Below are 11,691 nucleotides of genomic sequence, written 5' to 3'. Positions count from 1 at the left end.
TTTTAGCATATATCTAATATAAAAAATATAAAAAAATAAAACAAAAAAAACCAATCTTCCCACTCTCACTCCCACATTCTCTCTTCCTCTCATTCATATTTTAAAAACAAAAATAAAAAATATTCACACACATATAGGGTGAAGGCATATGGTAGTTTTTATTATGGTAATACTAGGGAGATTATCAATTTAAATAATATTTTGTAATGATTGAATTACTATTTAAAGATTGATTAACATACTTATTTTTTATTAATGACAAATCACATAATTTACAAATGTGATCTAAAAAATTACTCTACTTAGCATTACTTTTTTCATTTCCACACAACTTCACAACTACCAAAAGCTATCAACCTTCCTTCCTTTAATTCTCTCCCTCCTCCTCCAATGGTTACCTTCACCTTAGTTTTAATTCATTTTTTCAAAGATGATTTATTGAGTAATTTATAATATAAACAGTTCTGATCAAAATTACAAAATTTTATGATTTGACCCTAAATAATTTTGCGTAATAGTTACCACTCATTGAGTAGACAATCAATTTTTTTTTTGGTCAAATGAGTAGACAATCATTGTTCCAAATGCAATTTCCCTCTAACGTCTCTCTCTAACCCTCCATTTTCCCTCGTTTTATTTCCGTTCCCATCTGATTTTATATACCCACTTCTGTGCATGTTCTCTCAGTAGAACTTTCACTCCAAACTGCTTAGAGAGAGAAAAAGCTAGAATCTTTGGCGATTTAGAGAAACCCCGGATGGATCTCTCTTCGTTCTTGACGTCCTTAGGGACTTCCTTCCTCATATTTGTGGTTCTGATGTTTTTGTTTGCATGGCTTTCGAGAAAGCCTGGGAACGCTGTAGTTTACTATCCGAATCGGATCTCGAGACGGTTGGATCCTTGGGAGGGCGGGTCCATGACCCGGAACCCGTTTGCTTGGATCAAAGAGGCTCTGTATTCCACTGAGCAGGAAGTTATTTCCATGTCAGGGGTCGACACTGCTGTGTACTTTGTGTTCTTGAGCACTGGTTTGTTTGTCTCCTTGCCATTTTAATTGTTTGACAGTGGAATTTCACATAAAAAAAACAAAACAAAACAAAAAACTGTTTGATAGTGATACTTTTTCTGGGTTTTGTTCTGTTTGAGAAAAAGTTTGAAATTGCTGCTGCTTTGTGGTGGTTTTTGTTGGATGGACTAATTTAGAAGTTTACTCTCAGATTTCTAACTATTTTACAGCTGCAATTTTGGATAATTGAAGTTTGTTTGATGAATTGGTACAGTTATTTTCTTTTTGGTTAGTGACGGAGCTAAGATTTTATGTGATGAAGGCCCTCACATAAACGTAAAAAAAATAAAAGAAATAGATAGTATTTACAAGAGAGTAGAATACATGCTTGAAATTGTGAACTAAGTAAAATTTTTGAGGCGCTAAATGTTTTTTTCATGATAAAATTAATCTTCCAGTACCAAGTCAAATAGTCAACATGGAAAGTAGTTAATAAAAAGTTAAAGAGGACTAAGAGAAATAAACTTTCCAATATCAAGATAATGAAAATAGAATGGATTTGGAATTTACGAACAAAAAATGAGAAAAAATGGATTGAGGATTTAGAGAACAAAAAATACATAAAATTTTATGAATTTGATAAAAAATTAGATAGAACATAGAGATTTATAAACTTTGATATTGTTGTGGCTGGAATTTTGAGGACAAAATACATGAAATTTCAAGAAAGAGAGGAGGAAAAACTAAAAGTTTATTATTCTTCAGTTGGACAATGTGAGAATATTTTTTATAAAACTAGATTAGACTTTAGATTTTAATTTTAAGAGTTATTGATTTGTTTATAAAAAAAAAATGTTAAATATGGTTTTAAGATGAGTGCGGTTGGAATTGAAAAAAAAAAAAAAAAAAAAAAAAATCTGTTGTTTTAAGATGTTACTTTGCAATTGATATTCTTCTATTTCGCCGACGATTTTGGATATCGTACTTGCTTAGATATGATCAATACGACTGAAGTAGTAAGTTGTATAACAATTTTGGCCAGTTAATAACAGTTTCAATCTGTCTGGAAGAATTTGAAACCTTGGTTACAACTGAATCTTTTGAATTTTAATGGACTTCCTTTTGTTTTGAGAGAGAGAGAGAGAGCGAGAGAGTTGCTCTTGAAAGAATGAAAAGATCTTACTTCCTGTGATTATAATGCTTCCATGTTCCGGAATAACAGTATGCAATGCTTGGCCTAAAATGAACAGTATCGAGAGTTTTTCGTTAAAGTTCCCAATTTATAAAGCCAGAAATCTAAAGGTTCTAACTTTCCTATTTGACGTGGCAGTGTTGGGTATATTGGTTTTATCTAGCATTGTTCTGCTACCAATTCTTCTGCCAGTTGCTGCCACCGAAGAAGTGACGAAGTTAACCAATATAACCGTAAGCAATGGCACTTATAGTGACCTTGACAAGTTATCCATGGGACATCTCAAGGTAAGATATAAAACATTTTTCTTGAAATGTCTTGGTTTTTTTTCCTTTTCCCATTGATTTATTGTATTGATTTCTTAGAATTATTCACTCAATTGAATTGTCTTCTGGGTGCTGATTGCATTTATGTATGTCTTTCTGTATGTGCAGGAGAAGAGTCCTAGGTTGTGGGCATTTCTATTTGGTGTCTACTGGGTTTCTTTCGTCACATATTTCTTTCTGTGGAAGGCATGTAAACATGCCTCCGACCTGAGAGCCAGTGCTTTAATGTCTCCTCAAGCGAAGCCTGAACAATTTGCCGTTCTTGTCAGAGACATACCTAACGCCCCCGAAGGTCAAACTATAGGGGAACAGGTCGATTCTTATTTTAAGACCGTCTACCCTGATACATTTTACAGATCGTTGGTTGTCACAGACAACAAAGAGGTATGCTTGTTTTTCATAGGTTTCTCCTCCTTCTGTGCCTTTGTTGACTGTTAGATATATCTGGAATTAATACGGTTGTTTGATGGTGTGTTTCTCAGTTAGTAGTATTTCTCTTCCATTCATATTAACGCTATTCTTATAGGTGAACAAAATTTGGGAAGAGCTAGAAGGGTGTAAGAAAAAGCTTGCGCACGCTGAAGCACTTTATGCACTATCGAAGAAAACTGGCGACTCAGAAGGAACAAAACCCACTAACAAAACTGGGTTCCTTGGTCTTTGTGGGGAAAAAGTAGACAGTATTGAGTACTACACTGAGAAGATTAATGAATTAACCACGAAACTCGAGGCTGAACAGGAAATCACTCTCAAAGATAAGCAACAAAATGCCGCGCTAGTTTTTTTCACCAGTAGGGTGACTGCAGCTGCTGCAGCTCAGACTCTACATGCCCAACTTGTTGACACATGGACCGTCACAGATGCTCCTGAACCTCGTCAACTACTTTGGCGTAACCTCAAAATCAAGTTTTTTCAAAGACAAGTGCGGCAGTATGTTGTGTATATCATTGTGGCTCTAACCGTATTATTTTTTATGGTTCCGATTGCTTTTATCTCTGCATTCACAACTCTGGACAATCTGGAGAAACTTCTTCCGTTTCTAAAGCCAATTTTGAAGCAAGAGGCGATTAGGACAGTGCTAGAGGCTTATCTACCTCAAATTGCACTCTTACTCTTTCTAGCTTTCTTGCCAAAGTTCCTTCTGTTTTTGTCTAAGGCTGAGGGAATCCCTTCCCAGAGCCATGCAGTAAGGGCTACTTCCGGGAAATACTTCTACTTCATTATCTTCAATGTTTTTCTTGGAGTTACGGTGGGTGGAACCTTATTCAGTACATTGAAAACAATCAAGAACGATCCTAACTGTCTTGTTGACTTACTCGCGACTAGCCTCCCCGCCAATTCAACTTACTTCCTCACCTTTGTGGCCCTGAAGTAAGTAACAGTTTACATCTTCTAGCTCTTGTTTTCCATATCAGTAACCAAAACAAGGTTACAAAATACTTAACCGTTTGTCCACACTATCTAAATTATGCCTTTATTAGTGAACTGGTTTTTGCAATTGCGTGGATGACAGGTTTTTCGTTGGATATGGTCTTGAACTGTCCCGACTAGTTCCTCTGATCATTTTCCATATAAAGAGGAAGTATTTCTGTAAGTCCGAAGATGAGGTGAAAGCAGCTTGGCTTCCTCGTGGTCTTGGATATGGGACTAGAGTACCCAGTGATATGCTCATGATTACAATTGTCCTCTGCTACTCCGTTATTGCTCCGCTGATTCTTCCATTTGGTGTGCTTTACTTTGGCCTTGGATGGCTTGTCCTTCGAAATCAGGTATCCTCAGCCTTTTCCGAGCTTGCAAGTTTCTAGTAAAAAAACTCTACCGAAGGGATAGACAACCTAGCCTGCTTTTTTCCTAAGCAAGCATGTGCTTTCGAAAACTAAAGCTTTTGTTGTTTCATCGAGCAGGCACTCAAAGTTTACATTCCATCGTATGAAAGCTATGGAAGGATGTGGCCGCATATCCAAGTTCGACTCATTGCATCTCTGATACTGTACCAAGTTACCATGTTTGGTTACTTTGGGGTGAAGAAATTCTACTATGCACCATTCTTACTTCCACTTCCTGTCGTGTCATTGCTTTTTAGTTTCATCTGCAGCAAGAAATTCTACCATTTTTTCCAACACACTGCGCTTGGAGTTGCTGCCCACGAACTCAAGGAGATTCCTAACATGGAGCAAGTTTACAGAACTTTCATCCCACCAAGCCTGAGCTCCAAGAAGCTAGACGATGATCTATGCGAAGACGCTGCACCGGACAGAATCGTTGGCCAAATTAGTGAAACTGTGGAGTCTCATGATCTGTTCCCATAACATGTGATTAGGGAGCACAAGCTTGAATGGGTTGGTTGGTTGTAGAACATCTTGTATATATTATTCCTTGCAATGTTTGTGTGCTGAAATATTTTGTGTTTGAGATGAATTAATTTATGTTTAAAATCTTGGTATTAGTAGAAATATCGATATGCACATTTGTGGAAATATTGATGGATATATCAATATCGATTTCAATATTAGTTGTTTTATAGTGAAATGGTGAAAATTTAAAATGAAACTTTATGAAATGTCATACATGGTTTAGACGAAAAATAAAAGTTTATTTGACATTCAACCGATATGTTGGAAATATCGACGAAATATGTTTTTTTTAGCCAAAATTTAAGAGTTTCTTCGATATATAGTGAAGTTTACACTTCACCCCCTTCACATCTCTCTGATTTTTTTGAATATTTCCGTGATATCAAAGAAACTTCAAACACTGCCTATTATTTACCACTTTGCAAATTATGCCCTTTAGCCCCTTTAAAATTTTTAATATCAATGTGGCTCATATTGACACGTGACACCCAGTCATTGTCCACGTGGGTGCTACTTCATCAGTTAAAGGAGGTTCTGATAGAAAACTTAACAGATATATGAAAGTGTCCCAGAATTATGACTTTAGATACCAGACTGGGACGAAAAAACTTGATGTATAAAATGTTGAAAACGAAAAAATTTAAGGGTAGTAAACTGAGATTAACCCTAAAAAGTAATTACTCCACATAATACAATGTAGTTTTTTTTTTGGTACCAAATAATAATATCTACACTAAGAGGAGGGAGTGGGCTAGCCTGACAATGGGCTAACAATAATATGGTTTAAATTTGCCTTTGGCGAGAATCGAACTTAAAACATCTTATTTACAAGTGAAGATGAATACTACTAGATTGTAGTACTAAATGACACCAATCGTCCATTATTTAAGTTAAAATGTGTTGATGTCATTGCAGTTAGCAAATTATGTCTATATAAACGTCATCAATGACACGGGAACGTTTTACACATGAAGTTTTTGATATTTCCATTTTTGTCCTTTCAACTAAAACACTCCAATTCCTTGTCCCCAAAAAACAAAAGTACCATCCACATCACTTCAGCTTTTTATAAAGCAAATTGTCTTCAATTCTTGAATAATCCACATCACTTCAGCTTTTTATAAAGCAAATTGTCTTCAATTCTTGAATAATCCACATCTTGAATAATCCACATCACTTCAGCTTTTTGTAAAGCAAATTGTCTTCGATTCTTGAATAATCCACATCACTTTTGCTTTTATTGTAACAAAAAGATTTTCTTTCTATGTGGAAAATGGCTGGATCAATAATTGTGATTTTACGTATGGACAATTCCTCAATGTCCTGCTCATTCGCACAGTCTTCTATCACCCAAAAAAAAATTTGATCGGCAATAATGTAATTTCACAAAACTAAATTTTGTTAGTTTTTATTGAAGCTTCACCTGCAGGTGATTTTAGCATTTATAATAATAATAATAATAATATTATTATTATTATTATAAAGAACTATGTACCCACTCTCATTCCCAATATGTAGTCATATTCTAGTTTTTATTAGGGTAATACTGGAGAGATTATCTATTGAAATAATATTATTAATGAATAAATTATTATTTAAAGATTGATTAATATACTTATTCTTATTAATGACACATCACATAATCTACAAATGTGATTTAAAAAATGGGTAATGCTAGGGAGACTTAAATTGTAGACAAAACTTTGGAAAATAAAAGATATGGAAGTTGATGATTGGTTTATTACTTAAGCGTTGATAAATGTGCTTATTCATATTGGTAACACATTATTTAGTTTACAAATTTTGTCTCCCTAGCATCACCCTTAAAATATTGCTCTCCTTAGCATTACTCTTTTCATTTCCACACAACTTCACATCTACCAAAAGCTATCAACCCTCATTCCTTTATTCTCTCCCTCATCCTCCAATGGTTACTTTCACCTTAGTTTTAATTCATTTTTTCAAAGACGATTTATTGAGTGATTTATAATATAAATAATTCTTATCAAAAGCACACAATTTTATGATTCGAACATAAAGAATTTTGCGTAATAGACTAATAGTTACCACTCATTGAGTAGAAGTAGAAGTTCCTACAATGAGTAGACAATCATTTTTTTTTTGCTTGAGGTCTGCTATCCTGGATTTCATGTCTCGTTTGTGTCTCTTGTTTAATTTTTTGACACGTGTCTCTTACTTTACACCCACATCTAACACTATTAAGTTTTAATAAAACTAATTAAAAAATAAATAAAAACCAAAAGTTAAACCCAATGGGTTAATCTGGACCTTCTATTCTCATCGAACAATGACAAATCCATCACAGAGAGAGCATTCGACTTTTGTGCTCGTCCGCCTCACGATCGCAAACCCAACACAGACAAACCCAGCAAGGAGCAAACTGAGCTCATCGCAAAAAAAAAAACTAGAAAATCAAGCTAAAGAAGAAGAAGATGATGACGATGGGTCACTGAATAAAGAGACCGGCGAGATAGGTCGGCCAAGAGGGCCGGAGCCCACATGCTGTGATTGGGAGCGAAACGGTTGGAGCTATGATTTTTTCGTTTCTTTTTTTCCAGGTCTGATCAATCATGATAGCAATGGTATGCAGTTCTTTGATATTCAATCGATTTCAATATCAGTTGTTTTATAGTGAAATTGTGAAACTTTAAAATGAAACTTTAATAAATGTCATACATGGTTTAGACAAAATATAAAAGTTTCTCTGATATTCAACCGATATGTTGGAAATATCGACGAAATCTGTCGACTTTAGCCAAAATTTAAGAGTTTCTCCGATATATAATGAAGTTTACACTTCACCCCCTTCATATCTCTTTGATTTTTTGAATATTTCCGTGGTATCGAAGAAACTTTGAACACTGCCTATTATTTATCACTTTACAAATTATGCCCTTTGGCCCTTTTAAATTTTTTAATATTCATGTGGTCCATATTGACACGTGGCGTCCTGTCATTATCTATGTGGGTGCTACATCATCAGTTAAAGGAGGTTCTGACGGAAAACTTAACGGATGTATGAAAGTGTTCCAGAATTATGACTTTAGGTACTAGATTGGGACGAAAAAAACTTGATGTATGAAATGTTGAAAACTAAAAAATTTAAAAGTAGTAAACTAAGATTAACCCTAAAAAGTAATTACTCCACATAATACAGTGCAGTTTTTTTTTGTTTATGATACCTACCGTCCTTTTTTTTTTTTGGACCAAACGATAGTATCTACAATGAAGGGAAGAAGTGGGCTAGCCTCACAGTGGGCTAACAATAATATGGTTCAAATTCGCCTTTAGCGAAAATCAAACTTAAGACCTCTCACTTAGTTACAAGTGAAAATGAATAACACTGGACCATAATACTAAGTGGCACCAACCATCCATTATTTAAGTAAAAATGTGTTGATGTCATTGCAGTCAGCAAATTATGTCTATATAAACGTCATCAATGACACGACAATGTTTTACACTTGAAGTTTTTAATATTTCTATTTTTGTCCTTCCAACTAAAACACTCAAATTCCTTGTCCCAAAAAACAAAAGTACCATCCACATCACTTCTGCTTTTTATAAAGCAAATTGACTTCGATTATTGAATAATCCACATTATTTCTGTTTTTATTGTAACAAAAGGATTTTCTTTTTATGTGGAAAAGGGCCGTATCAATAATTGTGATTTTACGTATGGACAATTCCTCAATGTCTTGCTCATTCGCACAGTCTTATATCATTATAAAACAAAAATGATGGGTAATAATATAATTTCACAAAATCAAATTTGTTAGTTTTTATTGAAGCTTCACCTACAGGTTATTTAGCATATACATATAAATAAAAAACTATCTTCCCACTCTCACTCTCAGTATGTAGGAACCAGACCCCCTTCGGACCCAAGGGAACTGACTCTGCTCATAAAATGATCAGGGCCATTAAAATTTGATCCAGCGGCTACAAATAGGGGACTTTCTAAAAGTTATAATAATTGTAGTCGTTGGATCAAATTTCAATGCCTCGGATCATTTGATCATTAGGCTCAGTTCCTTTGGGTACCGTTTGATACTGGGACGGGATGGAATGGAACGGAGTAGGATGAGGCGTTCCGTCCCACGTTTTGTGCGCCTAAAATAGGAGGAATGCGCTGTTCTATGGGACGAGTTTTGGGTGAATTTTCGTTCTACCTCACCCCTTGGAACGACTCGTTCCACATCCGTGGAACACAAAATTATAACATTTTAAGACAAAAATGCCCATCTTCCATTGTCTCTTTCCTCATATCTCAGCCTCTCTGTCTCCTTCTTCTTCCTCCTCGCTTCCATCCGAGCCTTAGTTTTCCACGACATTTCTCAATATTCAAAAAATGGGGAAGCCATCCAAAAACAAGAAATATGATAATCTGTGAGATGGTTGAGGAAGCCAGCTGGAGAGCTTTGTCTTGGTGGTGCTGGCGTCCCTATAGGCACCGTTGGATGAGCTGACTTTGAAAGTTGACTCAGAGCTAGTGAGGGAGAAAGAGTCATCGTGACCGTCTCCGGAGAAGTAGTGGCCGATCAGAGGCTGCAATCGGAGGGATAAGAAGTCGAAGTCGGTGACGATTCCAATAACGAAATCGATGGCTGAGTTTAGGAGGGAGCCCGAGGCGGAGCCATAGCGGGCCAGACCGGTTGTGCTTAGTCTCAAGCCCATGGGCTTTTGGGGTGAGGAGGATGAGCTTAAGGGATACATTTATGTATGTTGTAGCAGCAGTTCAGCTTTTGGAAACCCCGCATTCTTTGTACCTCCGGCTATGGCTCACCAGTCATTCAATCTTTTGGTTTCGTTCCATCCAATGTGTACTAAACGCAGAACAGAACAATCGTCATTTTCTGTCCTGTGCGTACCAAACATACACGGAACCTCCGTTTCATCCCATCCCGTTTCGTTCCGTCCCGTCCCGTCTACATACCAAACGGTACCTTGGGTTCATCCGGTTCCCAATATGTAGGCATATGCTAGTTTTTATTAGGGTAATACTGGGGAGATTGTCTATTTAAATAATATTATGTAATGATTAAATTATTATTTAAAGATTGCTTAACATACTTATTCTTATTAATGACACGTCACATAATTTACAAATGTGATTTAAAAAATGGCTAATGCTATGAAGACTAAAATTGTAGACAAAACTTTGAAAAATAAAAGATATGGAAGTTGATGATCTGTTTATTACTTAAGCGTTGATAAACGTGTTTATTCCTATTAGTGACACTATTTAGTTTACAAATTTTGTCTCCAAATTTTGTCTCCCTAGCATTACCATTAAAATATTGCTCTATTTAGCATTACTCTTTTCATTTCCACACAAATTCACAACTACCAAAATCTATCAACCTTCCTTCCCTTAATTCTCCCCCTCATCCTCCAATGGTTACTTTCACCTTAGTTTTAATTCATTTTTTCAAGGGTAAATTACGCTTTAACACTCAAGTTTGAGGTCTATTGCAACCTTATACAACATCTTCAAAAAATTTCACTTTCATACTTTACGTACTATTTTATTTCAATATAACACATTCGTTACATTTTTCATCCATTGGTTTGTTAAGAACTGACGTGGCTGCCACATTTGTACCACGTGGCTGCCAAATTTGTGCCAGGTGACAAAAAAATAATTTTTTATGCATTAAAAATATTATAATATTAACCCTATTTATTAAAAAAAAAGAAAAAAGAAAAAGAAACCCATCTTTCACTCCACCTTCTCCGCTCTCATCACAATCAACCCCATCATTAGAACCTTCCACATCTCCCCCGCCATCTCTTCCACTGGACTTGGACTTGGACCTCCTGACTTCCCCACGCAGGTTCCATGTGAAGGTATCAGAAATGATTTGTTCTAATTTGTTTCGCAAATCCCACCGCCATCTCCTCCACTGGACTTGGACCTTCGGACTCCACCCTCCCTTGCCATCTCCTCCATTGGACTTAGACATCTCGACTTCCCTATGCGAGCCCAGATAATTGGGTTAATGAGGATGAACTGCGAGCTAGCGATGGGCGTGATTCGTTGGGCAGGGTAGGGGCTCAAATGAATCTCGGGGCAGAGGTTTGAATCTTGGGTTCGAACCAACTTGAATAGATTGGCTACACGTGTAGCACCAGGAAGACGATGCGGCCATGGAAGCCATATGAAGGTATCAAAAACCCTAGAAATTGCAGAGAACGTGGAAGATGGATAGGGAAGATGGGTGTGGATATTAGATGGGGAAGGTGGAGGGGGAAGATGGTTTGGATGGAGAAGGGAGAAAAGGGTGATGGGTGTGTAGGAGGGGGAAGGGGAGGGGGATGAGCACCATAGGAGGGAGGTGTAGATGGAGGAAGAGAAGACAGGAGTTGCAGAGAGGTGAGGGGGAAGGAATGGGATCTGGTTGTAGGTTTTTTTTAAATTTTTTTAATAGTGTAAATTATTATAATATTTTAAATGCATAAAAAATTATTTTTTGGTCACGTGACACAAATTTGGCAACCACGTCAGCACAAATGTGGCAGCCACTTCAGCTCTTAATGGATCAATAGATGAAAAATGTAACGGATATATTATATTGAAATAAAATAGTACGTGAAGTATGAAAGTGATTTTTGAAGATGTTGTATAAGGTTGTAATAGATTTCAAATATGAAATGGTAAACTGTAATTTACCCTTTTTTCAAAGACGATTTATTAAATAATTTATAATATAAACCGTTCTAATAAAATAAAAAGTACAAAAATTTATAATTCAAACATAAATAATTGTGTAATAAGTACCACTAATTGAG

General features: G+C 36.0%; 1 protein-coding gene across 1 annotated transcript; it reads left to right on the top strand.

The window, feature by feature from the left end:
- Positions 1-757: 757 nt before the first annotated feature.
- Positions 758-5,022, top strand: LOC137730094 (CSC1-like protein ERD4). The gene is made up of 6 exons (XM_068469157.1): positions 758-1,028; positions 2,337-2,485; positions 2,633-2,908; positions 3,051-3,895; positions 4,038-4,293; positions 4,429-5,022. Exons 1-6 carry the CDS (start codon positions 758-760, stop codon positions 4,831-4,833), a joined length of 2,202 nt encoding a protein of 733 aa, XP_068325258.1. The 3' UTR covers positions 4,834-5,022.
- Positions 5,023-11,691: the final 6,669 nt, after the last annotated feature.

The sequence above is a fragment of the Pyrus communis genome, chromosome 3 (assembly GCF_963583255.1).
Source record: "Pyrus communis chromosome 3, drPyrComm1.1, whole genome shotgun sequence".
Lineage (NCBI taxonomy): Eukaryota > Viridiplantae > Streptophyta > Magnoliopsida > Rosales > Rosaceae > Pyrus > Pyrus communis.
This window is presented reverse-complemented; position numbering and strand designations above follow the sequence as displayed.